Here is a 19,520-nt window from a genome sequence, read left to right on the forward strand (position 1 = left end):
ATAATGTGGTTCAGCAAGGACAGTGCAAAGCTTTACTGCCATATCTGCTACAAAGCCACATGGACCAACATGATTTAAGTGCAAGCAAAAGCTTTAGATGGTAACAGTATCACAGAACAGATTTATTTCGTTTGTTCTGCAAAAAAATACATTCCAACTTTTTACCTAAAAATTAGTACATGACGATGCATAGTTTAGACTATCTGCAGCTTGGTCAGATAAAAACATGCTTCATTTTAAAATACTAAAATGCGAAAACTTGCATGACACTACTGTCCTATTCTACAAAAAAATTAAAAAGTATAACTTTCTACTTGGCAGTTAGGAAAAAAAAAAAATACCTTTTGAGAAAAAGGTCCAAGTATACTTCCTTTGGTGGTGCAGTGGTTCACATAATTGACCGCCACTCGAGGCGGTGGTCCACCTTTGCTTTTAAGTCCACAACAGCATAAGCTTCATAGAAAATGGATCCAAATCGTAAAACCTAATCCTCTTCTCGTTCAGTCTGGATCATTAAAAAAGTAGCTTGTAGAAAAAAAAGACACGACGGCTGTCAGAAGCGGGAAACCAGTCTAATGTCCAGGCCACTTGCTTCATCCGCCCCGGAACTTGGACCCTGGCTTGATCCTTGGATGACCTGCATGTGATGGAGGCCGCTGTTGAAGCTAGCGCACAGCACATTGGACGAGTCACTCGGTGCCAAAGACACCAGAGGACCGGCGCCGTCCAGCGACAGAGTCCCTAAGCAGACTGGACAGAGCGTAGAATGTTAAAAAGGGAGGGTTGAGATATGTAGACTAATGTAACCTCGCACACCTGCAGACCTCTGGTCCCAGATTTTGATGGAGCTGTCGTGGGAGGACGTCGCTACCAGATCAGTGCCCCCGGGAGGCGTGGGCAGGAAGACGCAGCACGCAGTGGTCTGCAGGTGGCCTCGGTACTCCACCACCTTGCAACCCGGCTGACGAAGGTCCCACAGCTGAAGGTACAGATCAGAACGCACTTTTATTTTCTTTTTAAACATGAAAATATCACTCTGGATAATTTGCTTCAAGTCAAAGGGGACCTGTGATGAATGTTCTATTAAAAACTCTAAAAGGCTTAGCGGCCACATGGGGACAGCACCTTTTAGCTCTTATTTACAAAAGTGTGTAGACTACTGAATTACATTACATTAGCATGTGCACTGGGAACACAAAGCTCTCCAGAGTCACTATACGTGCTAAATATCGGTGTCAGGACCGGAGGCGGTCTCACCGTGGCTTCACAGCCTTGGCCCCCAAAGCCGTTGCTGCTGGACACCAGGTAGTATCCGCCGGGAGAAACGTCACAGTGCGTCTGGATGTACTGCTTGGCCGGGAACGTGTTGGTCACCTTCCACGAGCGGCTGTCCCACACCCTGTGTGACCACATGACACAACACCCGTTACAGCCATCTCCAAAACAGGTGCAAATCTGTGCTTGGTGAGCTACAATTTTTCTGTGTTACTACTGGGTCCTCGTTTCCCAACTAGTAATTTGTCACAAAAATGAAAGTTTTACACTGTTATGAAAAAGTCCATCAATCGATCTTCCGCTTATCAGAGGTCGGGTCACGGGGGCAGCAGCCTAAGCAGGGAAGCCCAGACTCTCCTCTCCCCAGCCACTTCGTCCAGCTCTTCCCGGGGGATCCCGAGGCGCTCCCAGGCCAGCCGGGAGAGAGTCTTCCCAACGTGTTCTGGGTCTTCCCCGTGGCCTCCTACCGGTCGGACGTGCTCTAAACACCTCCCGAGGGAGGAGTTTGGGTGGCATCATTACCAGATGCCCAAACCACCTCATCTGGCTCCTCTCCATGTGGAGGAGCAGCGGCTTTACTTTGAGCTCCTCCCTATCTCTAAAGGGAGAGCCCCGCCACCCGGGGGAGGAAACTAATTTCGGCTGCTTGTACCCGTGATCTTGTCCTTTCGGTCATAACCCAAAGCTCATGACCATAGGTGAGGATGGGAACGTAGATAGACCGGTAAATTGAGAGCTTTGCCTTTCGGCTCAGCCCCTTCACAACGGATCGATACAGCCGCAACGATCCGCTCTTCCCTCACTCGTGAACAAGACTCTGAGGTACTTGAACTCCTCCACTTGGGGCAAGACCTCCTCCCCACCCCAGAGATGGCACTCCACCCTTTTCCGGGCGAGAACCATGGAGTCGGACTTGGAGGTGTGGATTCTCATCCCAGTCGCTTCACACTCAGCTGCGAACCGATCCAGTGAGAGCTTAAGATCTTGGCCAGATAAAGCCATCAGGACTACATCATCTGCAAACAGCAAAGATCTAATCCTGCAGCCACCAAACCAGATACCCTCAACGCCCTGACTGTGCCTAGAAATGAAAAAGTGATGCTTCAAAAATATTTGTCTACAGCAGTTACATTGCCCCCACTAGAATAGTACTATTTCTCATTTACCGTATTTTTCGGACTATAAGTCGCAGTTATTTTTCATAGTTTGGCCGGGGGTGCGACTTATTCTCCGGAGCGACATATGCGTGAAATTAACACATTACTGTAAAATATCAAATACCTCATTCGCGGAAGAGACAAAGAAAATGTCAGGAATCGTCACATACACAAAAACCAATAAGAATTTGGCAGGCGAGGGTCATGGCAGAAATGCATTGTGGGTCATGGAATGCTAACTGCTATATGCTACTGCTGTAGCTATTAACGGGATCATTTCATCGTTGACAGTAACTTATAATAATCCACCCCTATACAATATCATGCCCTGATAGCCTACTGTGCAATACGCCCGACACTGATTGTTATTACTTCGGTACTCTTGTCTGGTATATTGTATACGATTGCTTATTTTTATTGGATAGTAGTCTCTTTCAATTGTTAGTTTTTTCCTTTATTACCTCTTGTATTATTTATTTCACCCCATATTTGTTCCCACTACCACACCTTAAGTTGGAGTCTTTAATCTCGTTATATGCAAATATGACAAGTCCATTCTATTGTATTCTATAAAAACTGAGAAGGGCTGAACAAAAATGGCACCGAAAAGGAAATCATGTACTGCAGATTACAAGCTGGTTGTAGCGAAATATGCAGCAGAAAAGGACATGAGGAAGCGGCGCATGCCTTTGGAGTTGGCAGAGTTGTTTAGAAGCAACAGAGGAAGATTTTATCGGATTTATCAATTAGGAGTGACATATTGTTTGTTAAACGTATAGCATGTTCTATATGTTAGTTATTTGAATGACTCTTACCATAATATGTTACGTTGACATACCAGGTACCTTCTCGGTTATTTATGAGTCATAACGTACACTTATTCAGCCTGTTCACTATTTTAAATTGCCTTTCAAGTTATATTCTTGGTGTTGGATTTTATCAAATAAATTTTCCCCAAAAATGCTACTTCTACTCCAGTGCGACGTATACATGTTTTGCCTTCTTTATTGTGCATTATCGGCCGGTGCTAGGTATACTCCGGAGGGATTTATAATCCGAAAAATACGGTATACACAATACAGCAGTTATTAAATTGCTAACTTAACATGTAAATGTATTTTTGTCCAAGTGTAAACTTGTAGTTTCATTGTATGTCATTCCAACATGTGACATTATAAAATACATTTTCAAGTCTTATTATCCAACAATTCCCCAGGTGGCCTTTGGCTAAGGCCTAGTACCTGACTGCCCCCTAGCCAGGGATACGTTGAAGACGGTAGGTGTAAGAACTACCACAACAGCTGTGATGGCGGGAGAAGGCTGCAGCAAAAAAAGGGTCCCCAGTCGTCTTGGGCTCCATGCCACTGGACCCTGACCCCGATTCTGTCAAGGATCATGTGGTGACTGTCTGTGCACCAGTCTCCCCAGGTTATACTAAATCACACAGACATCCTCCATAAGAAATGGATACACCCCTACCAGGAGGATAGTCACTTGTTTGAGTGACTGCCGATGATTTTTTTGTATTTGAATATGAAAGATGCGGAGATATTTATAAAACAATCTTGCCTTCTTTCAAAGTTGCTTCAAAGCAGTTTGGAGTTACACACATTTCCTTACAAGAGTAGATATCTCCATACATAGGTTTAACCAAATAGTGTTGTGTTAGTCCGCCGCTTTGATTCTGCTGTAGTTAGAATTCCTCCTTTTGGGGCAGACTGGCTCATACACACACGCGTCCTCTGCAGTTTCCATTTCCAATACAAAAGTAGCGTATACTTTTAACTTCAGTCTGTCTGTAGAGTCCATTTGAAAGCGCTACAAACTGACATGGTGGAAATGCAGTCAAAGGGGACCTGGCCTGGAAGAGGGCTAAGGCACGTAAATAAGACCGCCCACAAATGGTGCGCTCTGAAGAGACAAACTGACTTGAAGATGGTTTGTAAAACAAAACCCATGTAAAATTTTGACCGAAGAACTACCATTTCATGTTATGTAGAATGGAAGGAAGTGCTTTAATTCCAGAAAGAAAAAAAATTACCTTTACATCAGTGTTTTTGAACCACTGTGCCGTGGCACACTAGTGTACCGTGGGAAATTATGTAATTTCACTAGGGGTGTAACTGTACACAAAAATTTCAGTTCGGTACATACCTCTGTTCAGAGGTCACGGTTCAGTTCATTTTCAGTACAGTAAGAAAACAAAATATAATTTTTGGTTATTTACCAAATTTGCAAAATCTTCCACCCAAAAAATGTTTTGGTTTAATATTTGATGTGAAGTAATCGGAACCTTGGATAAGTCAATAATTCATAATAACATTGATTTTGATTCAATATTTTGTTTAGCCTTTAAGTTGTTATTTCACTTTTGTTTATATTAATAGTATTTTTAGAATGTGCCGTGGGCCTTTAAAACATTAGCTGTGGGCCGCAAATGGCTTCCGGGGCACACTTTTGACACCGCTGCTATAGATTTAAAAAAAAAAAAAAATCTATAAAAAGCAGAGCCTGGCGACGCATGCGCGTTTATCACATCTCTCTGCCCTTCCCTCACGAATGCTGCTGCGTGCACAATTTGTTTTGTTTTTAACCCCTTCTTGACCCTGAACGTACATTGAAAATACACAACCCTAATTTAAAATGCCGGACATTTGAGGCATTTAAGAAACTCCACCCGGACAGCCCCGCAAAAAAGGGCATATCCGGTGAGAAGAGGTATGGTCATTTTATCGTAGCCCAGTTGTTGCTAGCATGCCGTGTGTTGTGCCTCGGTGTGCATTGTTTACACAACGTGCGGTACGCTACTTAATATGTCCGTGTGGAAAATATTTTTTGCACACAAGTCATTGTCTTTGCTGTCAAGCGCTCAGCAGAGTAACTGATACTTCCATATCAGTAGGTGGCAGCAGGTAGCTAATTGCTTTGTTGACATCAGGAACATGATTTGTCTCGATCAAAATAGGCAAACAGCGGAAGGCAGCTTGCAGGTAAAAAAATTTAATGATTAAAGGGGAACATTATCACAATTTCAGAAGGGTTAAAACCAAAAAAATCAGTTCGCGGTGGCTTATTTTATTTTTTCAAAATTTTACTCATCCTGGAATATCCCGAAAACAGGCTTTAAAGTGCCTGATTTTCGCTATCTTTAAACCCATCGTCCATTTTCCTGTGACGTCATTTAGTGATGCCAACTTGGCGGATAGCACAGCAAGATATAGCGACATTAGCTCGGATTCAGACTGATTTCAGCGGCTTAAGCGATTCAATCGATTACGCATGTATTGAAACGGATGGTTGGAGTATGGAGGCAGATAGCGAAAACGAAATTGAAGAAACTGAAGCTATTGAGCGAATAGCCATTGTCGCTACTCAGCGATCGCCTTCGATTGAGGGTCGCAGGATGTCCATACATTTCTGTGCCATGTCTGCCTTAGCATCGCTGGTAAAATGTGCAGACCAAACGATCGGGACTTTCGCATCTTGTGACACTGAAGCAACTTAAATCTGTTGATTGGTAAGTGTTTGTTTGGCATTAAATGTGGGTGGAGAGAAAGGCTGGATGCAAATATAGCTACAAATGTACATACAGCTAGCCTAAATAGCATGTTAGCATCGATTAACTGGCAGTCATGCCGTGACCATATATATCAGATTAGCACATACCGTATTTTTCGGACTATAAGTCGCAGTTTTTTTTAATAGGTTGGCCGGGGGGAGACTAGGCAAAACAAAAAAAAAATTTTTTATAGCTTTGGCCAAGTCTCACCCCCGGCCAAACCAAAAAAAAAAAACTGCGACTTATAGTCCAAAAAATACGATAAGTCAGTAACATCAAAACTCACCTTTGTGATTTTGTTGACTATCATTGGAAATGCATCTGCAGGATATCCCTACATCTCTGTGCCATGTCTGCCTTAGCATCGCCAGTAAAATATGCAGACCAAACGATCGGGACTTTTGTATCTTGTGACACTGGAGCAACCTAAATCTGTTGATTGGTAAGTGTTTGTTTGGCACTAAATGTGGGTGGAGGGAAAGGCTGGATGCAAATATAGCTACAAATGTACACACAGCTAGCCTAAATAGCATGTTAGCATTCCTAATCGAAGCACACTCCACGTAAGTCAACTTGAATCCGTCCCTGATCGTGTTGTTACACCCTCCGACAACACATGATTTCTCCAAGGTACAGAAAACCGTCGAAAAAAAACTGAAAATAACAGGAGCTGATTACACTCGTTAATGTGTTTGAGAAAATGGCGGACTGACTACCTAGGTGACGTCATCGCTCTGAGAGCGAACAATAGAAAGCCGTTTAATTCGCCAAAATTCACCCATTTAGAATTCGGAAATCGGTTAAAAAAATATATGGTCTTTTTTCTGCAACATCAAGGTACATATTGACGCTTACATAGGTCTGGTGATAATGTTTCCCTTTAAACCAAAAATAAACAAGGCATTGAAGCTTAAGGATGGCAATGAGAAACGAAACTAAACTGGCTGCAGAGTAAACAAACCGAATGCTGGACGACAGTAAAGACTCACGGCGCATGGAGCAGACGGCGACCACAAAGGGAATCCGTACATAACAAAATAGGAGCGCAAGACAAGACCTAACACTACACAGAAAAACACCAAAAAAGTCAAAATAAGTCACACCGTGATGTGACTGTACACCTAATTTGAGACAAGAGCTATAGTGATGCATGCTTGGTTATGGTTGAGATTTATATTCAACAATTGCGAGAAGACGTCACTGTCAATATTGGCTGCCGAGTGTAGTTTTTTATGTTTTCTGCTAGTGGTGTGCCTTGGGATTTTAACGGGGAAAAAAAAAAAAAAATGTCCCTCTGCTAAGAAAAAGGTTGAAAAACACTGCTCTTAATCAGTTACAGAAATTCCACCTAGCAACAGGAAAATTTAAGTTTGAGGGCTACACAGAGAAAATGAGAATAAAGTTACGTAAAAATGTTTTAAAGGCTAAAAAGTTAGTGAAATTTACTACTATCTAAATTTTATAACATTTAGACATGACTATTTCCGATACCAGGCTGAATAAGTGTACCCCTGGGGGTACTTGACGGTATGCAAAGGGGTACGTGACATTTTTTTTAAATATTCTAAAAATGGCAACAATTCAAAAATCCTTTAAATATATATAGAATAATACTTCAACAAAATATGAATGTAAGTTCATAAACTGTGAAAAGAAATGCAACGATGCAATATTCAATGTTGACAGCTGGGTTTTTTGTGGACATGTTCCATAAATATTGATGTTAAAAGATTTTTTTGTGAAGAAATATTTAGAATTAAGTTCATGAATCCAGATGAATCTCTATTACAATCCCCAAAGAGGGCACTTTAAGTTGATGATTACTTCTATGTGTAGAAATTGTATTCATAATTTAATCCCTTGTTTATTTTCAACAAGTTTAGCTATATATTTTTTCAAAATATTTCTAGGAAGACTACTACAAATGAGCAATATTTTGCACAGTTATACAATTTAATTAATCAGAAACTGATGACATAGTGCTGTATTTTACTTTCTCTTTTTTTCAACCAAAAATGCTTTGCTCTGATTAGGGGTACTTGAATTAAAAAAAAAAAAAAAAAAAAGTTCACAGGTACATCACTGAAAAAAGGTTGAGAACCACTGTCCTATACGGTAACTAAAGTTTTCCATTTTTAAAAAAATGACACATTTGAGTGGCTCAGGGCCAAAAAGGCACCCAAGTGTATTCTAGTTTCATACCCAAGTGTGTTGTCATCTTACTAAATCTCATTTTAGCTGCTTTTCATAGTTGTGTGGTGGCAAAACCTGTTTGTACCGTAAGGTCTTGTCCTCCGAGGTCTGGACCACTGAGGCGCTCCCTGGCACCCAGCACACATGAGTCACCTGCACAGTTGTGACAGTATCTCATTACATCCTAGGTAGTTTTTTGTTTACATGTACCAGTGCATTCTTGGCACGTAAGAGTGCATGCAACAAAACAAGTTTATTCTCACCAGGTTTCTGGAGATGTTGAGTCTCTGCTCGCATTTGGCAGATTCGATGTCCCACAAACACATCCAGTTGTCTCTGGAGCCTGTGCACAGTTTTCGTCCGTCTGCAAAGCCCGATAATATTTGTTAAAGTAAATCACATTGATTTTAAAAAAAGGTACAGAAGGTGAGTTGGTAGGGGTCAGTGCACGTGTGTTATACCAGGGCTGACAGCCAGTCCGTTGACCACCAACTCATGTCCACTGAATTCCTGAATAGGCTCGTCCCCCAGGCTCAGGTCCCACATAAGGACAGTCTTGTCCCGTGAGCCGCTAAAGATCCACGTACTGCCCGGATAACACGCCAACTGGATTTTTAAAGAATGCATTTGCGTTAAATTGGTGGCGGTTTCCAACGAGCAGTATTGACGTTACCTTGGTAACCTCTCTGTTGTGGCCCTGGAAGGACTGACACGCACGGCCTTGTTTCCAGTCGTAGACAACCACCACCTTCATGGAACACAAACACTTGTTTTGACAGTTCTCACTGTACTCTTGGCACAGTCATAACAGTAATCAAAAATAAAAAGATATTTTCATTGAACTTTTCTGTATGATTCAATACATTTTATTCAGAAAAAAAAGTTGAATTTGAGCTACCATATTTTTCGAAGTATAAGTCGCACCTGCCGAAAATGCATAAGGAAAAAAAACATAAGTTGCACTGGAGTATAAGATGCATTTTGGGGGGAATTTTATATGATAAAACCCAACACCAAGAACAGACATTTGAAAGGCAATTTAAAATAAATGAATAGTGAGCAACAGGCTGAATAAGTTGTATGACGCATAAATAACCAAATGAGAAGGTACCTGTAATGTTAAAGTAACATATGGTAAGTCATTCAAATAACTAACATATAGAACACGCGATACATTTGCCAAATAAACAATCGATAAATCCCATGAAATCTTATAAGTCTAGTCACTGACGTGAATGAGCTAAATTATATTTGATATTTTACGGTAATGTGTAAATAATTTCACACATAGGTCGCTCCTGAGTATAAGTTGCACCCCTGGCCAAACTATGAAAAAAAACTGCGACTTAGTCCGAAAAATACGGTACACAGCCTGAAAAAGAGGACAGGCCAGGCTCTTTTTTCCCACTATAGGTTTGATTTACTGTCCAAATACCATGCACCAAAAAGCTTGTGCAACAAAAATAAGATAGCGTGTACTATGAGTGGGCGTGATCTACCAACACCGCCTGTCCAGTTGAAAAGCAGTGCAGACCGCCTAGTTTAAATTAGGATTTTTTTGTGCATAGAGGGCTTTTACCAAAGAGACATTTGATAATTTTCTGTACATTGATATCATGCTCCCATCTGTGTGAGACGTGATGCACCAGCAGCACACATCTATAATTACGCAAAAACTTTTCTGAATCACATTTTCGATGGGAGACAGGTCTGGACTGCAGGCGGGCCAGGAAAGTACCCACACTCTTTTTACGAAGCCACACTGTTGTAACACTTTTCTTGCTGAAATAAGCAGGGGAATCCATGATAAAATTGCTTGGATGACAACATATGTTGCTCCAAAACCTGTATGGACCATTCAGCATTAATGGTGCCTTCACAGATGTGTAAGTTACCCATGCCTTGGGCACTAATACACCCCCATACCGTCACAGATGCTGGCTTTTGAACTTTGCGCCTATAACAATCCAAATGGTTATTTTCCTCTTTGTTCTGTAGGACACCACGTCCTGTTTCCAAATATAATTTGAAATGTGGACTCGTCAGACCACAGAACGCCTTTCCACTTTGCATCAGTCCATCTTAGATGAGCTCGGGCCCAGCAAAGCCAGCGGCGTTTCAGGATATTGTTGATAAATGGGTTTGGCTTTGTATAGTAGAGTTTTAACTTGCACTTACAGATGTAGCGACCAACTGCAGTTACTGACAGTGGTTTTATGAAGTGTTCCTGAGCTCATGTGGTGAAATCCTTTACACACTGGTGTCGGTTTTTGATGAAGTACCACATGAGCAGTCAAAAGTCTAATATCGCTTACGTGCAGTGATTTCTCCAGATTCTCTGAACTTTTTGATGATTTTACAGACCGTAGATGGTAAAATCCCTAAATTCCTTGCAATAGCTCGTTAAGAAATGTTCTAAAACTGTTCGACAATTTGCTTACAAAGTGGTGACCCTCGCCCCTTTGAGAATTACTTAGCATTTCATGAAAGCTGCTTTTATACCCAATCATGGCGCAAAACTGTTATCAATTAGCCTGCACACCTGTGGGATGTTCCATATAAGTGTTTGATGAGCATTCCTCAACTTTTTCAGTATTTATTGCCACCTTTCCCAACTTCTTTGTCACGTGTTGCTGGCATCAAATTCTAAAGTTAATGATTTGCAAAAAAAAAAAAAATGCTTATCAGTTTAAAAATGTAATATGTTGTCTTTGTAGCATATTCAACTGAATATGGGGTGAAAAGGATATGATAAATGGGTTGTACTTTTATAGCGCTTTTCTACCTTCAAGGTACTCAAAGCGCTTTGACACTACTTCCACATTTACCCATTCACACACACTAATGGAGAGAGCTGCCATGCAAGGTGCCAACCAGCACCCATCAGGAGCAAGGGTGAAGTGTCTCGCTCAGGACACAGCGGACGTGACGAGGTTGGTACTAGGTGGGATTTGAACCAGGGGCCCTCGGGTTGCGCACGGCCACTCTTCCACGCCGTATTGTATTCCATTTATATTTACATCTAACAATTTCCCAACTCATATGGAAACGGGATTTGTAGTAGAAGACTGTTTTTTTGGTAAATTTCCTAAAAATGTCATCAAATTCGATCCATAACCGTTATTATACTGCTAAAAGACAAACCCCGGCAATTACATAACCTCTTTTGGGGAGGGAAGAAAGTCTGCGTTCTGTAAAGCAACGCATGCCATTTTTTTCTTGAGTGTTTCTATGGCGACAGAGCCAGTCTGAGGGAATTCACCACCCCCCCAAATTTTTTTTTTTTTAAAGTACTGTGGGAAATATGTGGAAACTGAAAAACTACTTGACAAATCCTCAATCGATCTATTCTCTACCTCTTAGGGTAGAAAGCTAAACAGTTTTTAAGTTATATTGTTAAGTAACTTTTCTGAGAAACAGCATTTTTCAAACCGATAAACATGTCCACTGTGTAAGACACTTTTCATAAAGTTATTTAAGACACTAAGCTGAACATTGTTTTACACCTGTTACACTGGATGTTCACATTGTTACTTGTACTTTGCTTGAAACAGTGGATGTTACTGCACAATTTTTTGCATTTAAAAATACATGTTAGTTGTGATAAATATAATTAGAACAGTTCAGCATTAAGAGTTGAATTACAGCAAGTGTGTTTGTCCTAAACATTCCTCACACCATAGCAATTTTTGAAACCGTACCTTGAGATTTTGATACCGTTTCATCTTTATCATGTTTGCACGCGTTTTAGTACACAAGCATGTGTTCAGTGCATGGTACACACTCGCTCATTTGTAAGCATGTTGTAAATATCAAAATGTTTTCAGAAACATTCAAAATACACCGTGACTTTGTACAGCCTGTGTAGCATACTGCAAGTGTGACAATTCTTGCTAAACTCGGACAATCAAGAATTATGGCGCGTTTCACTTCCTCACCTAAGAGGCGGGGGAGCATATGTGAGCCAGCAAGTGCTTGTTGTCTTTCTACAACAAGGCACAGCAACGGTGTAAAACAATATAAAGCAGCTGAGAGGCTTGAAACTAAAATAAAATAAAGACTTATAAAAAGTAATAGCTTTTCCTGGAGGAGGCTAGGCACATGGACTTCTTATACAAATAAGGTGAAACCAAATGTTTAAAAAAAAAAAAAAAAAAAAATTATGTGATCAAGTAGAATTTGAAAACAAACATTTTACCTGTACTAACATTGATTAGAATACAAAAATGACAGTGCCTCACTTCAAGGCACTGCCTGCAAAGGAGTGCAGTTACCTGGTCGGTACCCCCAGAAACACACAGGTCTGGGCCCATGGTGGTGACTGTGTTGATGGAGCCGCGATGGGCCGGCTCATACTGCACCACCTGGGAATCGGATGCCGTTTCTACCTTTTCCTCCAGAGATGGCCTGAGCAAAGAAAACAAAATATTTAAAACTTACAAATTACCCTGCTTTCTTTGGCACGTACCGGTACTCACTTTTCACCAAGCACCACTTCAAAAAACATTTGGCTCTCCAAGTACCACCATAATGACTAAGGTTAAAATACAGTAGTGTAGTAGGCCTAAGTATTCATTAATAAGGCAGAGCTTTAATTTAACAAGTATATTTAATATTTTGGTCACTTTAACAGAGTTTCAACAGCAACACTGCTTGAATTAGGAAAACAAAACACTGTACTTAAATAATGAATCAAATCTTTGGCGTACCGCAAGATGGAGCCCAGAATCACTGCTCTAGTGTGACCGTATCAGTCCTCACTTTCCATTAAAACTCTAGATAGACTTGTTTAAAAGTGGTTAGGGTTTTTTTTACTTTGACAATTAAACATTTAAAAAGGAAATTCATGAGGTGCATATGCTTTCGCCCTTGTCAATAAAATCAAGTGTGGGTGTTTGACAATTTTTTAAAATGTCAACATAGCAGCAGTGGTGAACTTTTTACACTTACATATACGTTTAAATTCTACTTTAAACATGGTTTAAGTTTCTTTTTTCGAACATTTACAATATGACATCACATTTTCCGTTTTTCTTTAAGTGTCCAAAAAGTAGTAGGAAGAAGCACATCTTATCCTACCCCTTTTGTTTTACACATTTAACGCAACTTATACACACTTTAATTCCATAAATAATTAAAAAAATGTGCATTTCAGTCAAACAAAATACATATAGACATTGAAAGGGTAAAAGAAAACATTTTGGGGTGTAATATTAGATCAAATTAATTGGAAATGTCTTGTAAAAAAATACACAACAAAAGTAGCAAGAAACAGGTCAATAATGAATAAAGCAAAACATGTTCTGGAACAAAAATCACTTCATATTCTCTACCGCTCGCTAGTGTTACCATGTCTTGAGTAAATGTAGAAATATGGGGAAACTACAAATTTGTGCTTCATTCACTAACGATGTTACAAAAAAGATAAATTAGAATACGTAATGTTGGATATAGAGAACATACAAATCCTTAATTATTGAATCACAAATATTGAAATTCAACAATTTGGTGCATTTGCAAACAGCTAAATCTAGGTAAAAAGCTGCTACCCAAGAATGTACAACAATTCTTAGAGGAAAATGTAGTTTAACATGTGTAAGCTTGTACAGCACTTAAAACATTTAGCATATCAGTATGGAATTAAATTGTGGAACGGACTAACCATAAAAACAAACAAAAGACTAATGATTCACTTTAAGAGACTGTTCAAACTACAGGTGTTCATGAAGTACCCAGAACAAAAATTAATATTTTGAACGCTTTGTTTTGGTTTTAAAAAAAAGTTTTGAGACAAAGATAATTTATGTATTTAATATTAATTTACTTACTATGGTATAATATTTGCTTATTATTTATTTGTTCACTGTTATGTTGCAAAGAACATGAAATTAGGATAAAATTGCTATGGTATGAAAAGGGGTAGGATTAAATGAGCTCAGCTTCTTCCTACTCCTTATCGGATGTGCTGTAATGAAACACGTTTGTATGAGTGTTCCAAATAAACTGAAACAGGTTTAAAATGTTCATTAGAATTCTTCCTTGTACACACCCAGTGTGAACATTTTCTTAAACTAGATCATGTTCGTGCATTGTGTGACTTCTTTGCTTAATCTATTCCACAATTTAAGTTTCACATACTGATATACTAAGTGTTGTACTCACATACAAATGCTTTAGGTGTATTTTTTTTCCTCTGTTAATTCTTAAAAAGAAAAAAAGTTCCAACCCTTTGAACCCTATGACCGTGTCCTGACTGATAGGCGCGGGGGAAGGCAAGGATAAGCGAGGGAGGAGCTAATGTGCATGCATGTGGAGAAAAGAATGTTCACAAGAGAGATGTCAGCTTCTTGTGTGTGCAACTTTGTTGTAAACTAACGTGACTCAATCTCACAGGAAAAGTGTATAGCCTGGTCATGAAATCAACTTTATAATGCACATTTAAAATTTACCACAGGGGTAGCCAAAGTGCTGTACAATAGGCAGGTTAAAAGATAAGGAAAGCAAGCAAACACAAACAGAGCAGCTAAAAATAAAAAAACAGAAACGGGTTCACAGCAGGTGCATAATGGGATGCCATAGCGCAGGGGTGTCCAAACTTTTTCCACAGAGGGCCGTACACTGAAAAATCAAAGCACGCTGGGGCCATTTTGATGTGTTTTCATTTTCAAAACCAATACAATACACTTTAATTTTTGGGGCTCCCTCAAGTTAGGTCCTGGGGACCCAGAAGGGTTTAAATAATAAATGAGTTGTACTTGTATAGCGCTCTACTAACTTCAAGGTATCACTCTTAAGAAAAGGTTCAAAATAAGTCAAATATTCTTTTCATAAAACTAATCTCCAATTCTACATTATTTTTATTACATATTACGAGCTTTTTGTCAAAACCCTATTTTTTGGGTCAAAAATACAAAATATACAATATTTTTCCCAAAAAGATTTTCAAAGTGGAATATTTGATGTGAAGCAATTGGATCCCTAAATTGGTCAATAATTCATAGTTAAATTGATGTAAATGTATTATTTTTTTTAATCAAAGACAGTTATTAAATTCCTCTAAAATTCTTGGGGATCCAAAAGTGCCTTACTTATAAAAAGGTCATACTTTAAAAAAAAATTAAAAAAATAAAAGTTCTACATTCAACACTTAAATCTCTATCAGTCTCAGAGATTTGTTATATATATATATATATATATATATATATATATATATATATATATATAGTGTAATTTTAATATATTTATCACAATCAATTGAACAATTAGTATAAAATTATTAATTTATAATTTTCATATTTCAAGGTTTTATGTTTGTTGTATTTATGTCCTTAAATTAATCAATAATTTTTAGCAACATTGATTTGGATTCATCGTTATTTTTTGAGAAATTATGAAAAAAAAAAAAGTGTTATTGGAGTATTAGAGTCAACAATGCACCTTTTTCTTGTAGCATTTCACCTGTTTGCTCTTTTATTCCTCTTTTTAATGTTTTTAAAAAAAGTTTTAGTACTTTTAGAATGAGGTGTTGCGGCCCAGTGAAACATTAGCGGCGGGCCACACTTTGGACACCCCTGCCATAGCTGGATGGAGATCACAGAATGTTAAAGGCCATTGAATAAAAGTGTGTTTTTATCAGTTATATTTATTATTACTTGATAGGCCTTGCACTGATATCACGTAACTTCTGTCCTTCAGCTGCCTCAATGCTGAAGAAAATATCTGATTAGATGAAAGTCAATCATTCCAGCATTATCCTTATTCACACTGCATTGTTCACATGCTTAGAGGGAATTAGTGTAATGAAAAAATAACATTCCGCACCCCTCAGATTGCAGACTGCCTGTAAACTAGAAATGCTGAAACGTGTGTTGTATATACAGAAGTCTGATTTCACCACATCTTCCCTCCGCCGTCACACTTCAATTATTGCTTCAGCAGAATAAGTCTCACCTGTACAACTCGGATCTCTTGCGGAATTTGCTCTGTAGCTTGCCCATGTCTGCCTCGGACACTGTAGCGGTGTAGATAAACACAGAAATGGCGTGATGGAAGGGGTGACCACAAGCGTTCTGAACACACATTCACCTCAACAAGTCTACTAAAATAATATTTATACACACCAGACATTTAATTAGGCTCACCTGCATCTCATTCTCAATTAGTGCGCGTGGTGAAGTGTCAGTGGGCGTGGCAATGTGACTAAATAATAATGTCCTTATTAAGGCTGGAGGCCTTAAATTCCAGTTATGCCAATAATCTACTGGAATTTTTTTGTGTAATATGCCCAAAAGTTTGTGAGTGCAGCATCAATTATTATAAAAAAAATAAAAAAATAACACTGTTGACCCACACAAAACGATTTTGCACACAAAAAAAAGGGTACTAATATTTTATGTAAAGGAATAAGCTGATGAGGCTAACAAGTGAATCAGTGAAGTGAAATATATTTATATAGCGCTTTCCCCTAGAGACTCAAAGCGCTTTTACATAGTGACACCCAATATCTAAGTTACATTTAAACCAGTGTGGGTGGCACTGAGAGCAGGTGGGTAAAGTGTCTTGCCCAAGGACACAACAGCAGTGACTAGGATGGCGGAAGCGGGGATCGAACCTGGAACCCTCAAGTGGCTGGTATGGCCATTCTACCAACCGAGCTATACTGCCCAGTGACGTGCGGTGAAGTAAACACAAGGTGAGGCATAGATACCTTTGGAGGATATTTTTTCCTGCTTTTTTAAAATTTTTTTACATAAATTCATATGTGCATTGTTGATGTAGGTTGCACATTAGAATAACAGCTGCGATGAAGTGGCGACTTGTCCAGGGTGTACCCCGCCTTCCGCCCGAGTGCAGCTGAGATAGGCTTCAGCGACCCCCAGCTGACCCCAAAAAAGGGACAAGTGGTAGAAAATGGATGGATGGATTAGAATAATAGGAAAAAGAAGGAAGTAATTTGCTTTCATAAAACATTCTCACAATGATATTATAATATGATAAATGGGCCCAAAAAGTATTTGATAAAGTTGTTATTAAATACTTTTTGGGTCCCATTTGCCTTTAAAAAATAAATCAAGTTTTGTGAGTGCATCTTACCTTTCTGTATTTGTATCTGAAGCTGCAATAGCTATCCTCATAATTTGTATGATCACATTCATTTTGACTTCAAATCCAGTATTTAATCTTGGAAACAGTAAATAATCCTCCATATTGGCAGACACGTTCATTTAATTCAATTTCCTTCCAAGCAATAAGACAATATTTTTGCATCTGACAAAAAAACACCCACACAAACACTGGCTTACTCTAATACATTTTGAAAAACATCCATCCATCCATTTTCTACCGCTTATTCCCAGTTTTGTTTAAATGTTGCAATTTTAAATTAATGAAATGTTATCGAATCACATAATGAAGTGATATTGTGCAAAATGCTGGTGTCTGCAACCTGTAGTTGTACTGATAAATAAATATTTAGCATCAGGCTTCAATGGCATTTGAATTGGGGGAGCATGTTAGAGTGTCCGTACCAAAGACTATAAAAATGGGACCCATTACTTCCCTGCTTGACACTCAGCATCAAGGGCTGGAATTGGGGGTTAAATCCCCAAAAATGGTTCCCGGGCGCGGCCACCGCTGCTGCTCACTGCTTCTCGCCTCCCAGGGGGTGATCAAGGGTGATGGGTCAAACACAGAGAATAATTTCGTCCCACCTAGTGTGTGTGTGTGACAATCATTGGTACTTTAATGAGCCGCATAATTTACAAAAAAATGTTTGTCATCACTTCTAAAGATGAAGAGGATAGAAGAAAAGGTAATTTCAAACATCCGTATGCAAGGACAACTTTAAAACAAATATTTATATTAGTGGTGGGGATTAAACAATGGAATTCTCTTTACAAGTCATGTCCGTTGTGTCCTTGGGCAAGACACTTCACCCTTGCTCCTGATGGGTGGTGGTTAGGGCCTTGCATGGCAGCGCCCGTCATCAGTGTGTGAATGTATGTGTGAATGGGTGAATGTGGAAGTAATGTCAAAGCGCTTTGAGTACCTTGAAGGTAGAAAAGTGCTATACAAGTATTCCTTTATATTTATTATTTATATATATATATATATATTATGTTTATATATATATATATATATATATATATATATATATATATATATATATATATATATATATATTATTTTACTTATTTTTTTTATGGTTTTGTATTTGTTTTGTATCATCCCGTGAGGTGTACATTAATTTTTTTGTTTGGTTTGTACTTCATGAAGTTTTGCACTTGTTTTTTTTGTGTGTGTTTTTTTGTTTGTTTTTATTATATTTGGATGTATTTGTTTGGTTTGTGGGCAGCACGGTGGAAAAAGGGGTTATTGGTCTGCCTCACAATACGAAGGTCCTGGGTTCGATCCTGCGCTCGGGATCTTTCAGTGTGGAGTTTGAATGTTCTCCGCGTAAATGCGTGGGTTCCCTCTGGGTACCTCGGCTTCCTCCCACCTCCAAAGACATGCACCTGGGGATAGGTGGATTGGCATCACTAAATGGTCCCTAGTGTGTGAATGTTGTCTGTCTAGCGATGTTGGCCCTGCGATGAGGTGGCGACTTGTCCAGGGTGTACGCCATCTTCCACCCGAATGCAGCTCGGACCCCGAACGGGACAAGGGGTAGAAATTGGAATGATGGATTCAATGGCATTTGAATAGGGGGAACATGAGCCGCATAATTTACTAAAAATGTTTTTCATCACTTCTGAGAATGAAGAGCATTGAAGAAAAGGTCATTTCAAACATCAGTAGTGAAGTGAAGTGAATTATTGTATATTTATATAGCGCTTTTTCTCTAGTGACTCAAAGCGCTTTACATAGTGAAACCCAATATCAAAGTTACATTTAAACCAGTGTGTGTGGCACTGGGAGCAGGTGGGTAAAGTGTCTTGCCCAAGGACACAACGGCAGTGACTAGGATGGCGGAAGCAGGAATTGAACCTGCAACCCTCAAGTTGCTAGCATGGCCACTCTACCAACCGAGCTATACCGCCCCATTACACAGACAACTTTAAAACAAATGTTTATATCAGTGGTCGAGGTTAAACTATCAAATTGTCTTTACAATTAGATAAAAGATTGTGGAAATATATTCCAATTGAAAAAAATGTCTAAGGACAGTTTGGGCATCTGGTCAGGATGACACCCGAACGCCTCCCTAGAGAGGTGTTTCGGGCACGTTCGACCGGTAGGAGGCCACAAGGAAGACCCAGGACAGGTTGGGAAGACTATGTCTCCCGGCTGGCCTGGGAACGCCTCGGGATCCCCCGGGAAGAGCTGGACCAAGTGGT

At 39.4% G+C, this 19,520-nt stretch overlaps 1 protein-coding gene across 2 annotated transcripts; it reads right to left on the reverse strand.

Annotated features, from left to right (window-relative positions):
• Window positions 1-101: 101 nt before the first annotated feature.
• On the reverse strand, window positions 102-16,292 carry wdr31 (WD repeat domain 31). 2 transcript variants are annotated; one of them, XM_061902042.1, is made up of 9 exons: window positions 16,135-16,292; window positions 12,459-12,591; window positions 8,858-8,932; window positions 8,646-8,790; window positions 8,448-8,548; window positions 8,270-8,337; window positions 1,258-1,399; window positions 825-979; window positions 102-750 (listed from the first exon to the last, which is right to left on the reverse strand). In XM_061902042.1, the coding sequence occupies exons 1-9, from the start codon at window positions 16,263-16,265 to the stop codon at window positions 690-692; spliced, it is 1,011 nt and encodes a 336-aa protein (XP_061758026.1). In that variant the 5' UTR covers window positions 16,266-16,292; the 3' UTR covers window positions 102-689. The 2 variants fall into 2 exon arrangements, with proteins under 2 accessions (XP_061758026.1, XP_061758015.1); XM_061902031.1 differs by having other exon boundaries at window positions 817-979.
• Window positions 16,293-19,520: the final 3,228 nt, after the last annotated feature.

This window comes from Nerophis ophidion, linkage group LG01, assembly GCF_033978795.1.
Source record: "Nerophis ophidion isolate RoL-2023_Sa linkage group LG01, RoL_Noph_v1.0, whole genome shotgun sequence".
In the NCBI taxonomy this organism is placed as follows: Eukaryota; Metazoa; Chordata; class Actinopteri; order Syngnathiformes; family Syngnathidae; genus Nerophis; species Nerophis ophidion.

Bases quoted from the DNA above. Each gene is read 5' to 3' on its own strand.
- wdr31 (XM_061902031.1), bottom strand. From the start codon at position 16,265: ATGTGTGTTCAGAACGCTTGTGGTCACCCCTTCCATCACGCCATTTCT. The intron at 8,933-12,458 runs GTAACTGCACTC...TGTTCCATGAAG, and splicing joins TTTCTGGGGGTACCGACCAG to GTGGTGGTTGTCTACGACTG. The intron at 8,338-8,447 runs GTGAGAATAAAC...ACAACTGTGCAG, and splicing joins TCAACATCTCCAGAAACCTG to GTGACTCATGTGTGCTGGGT.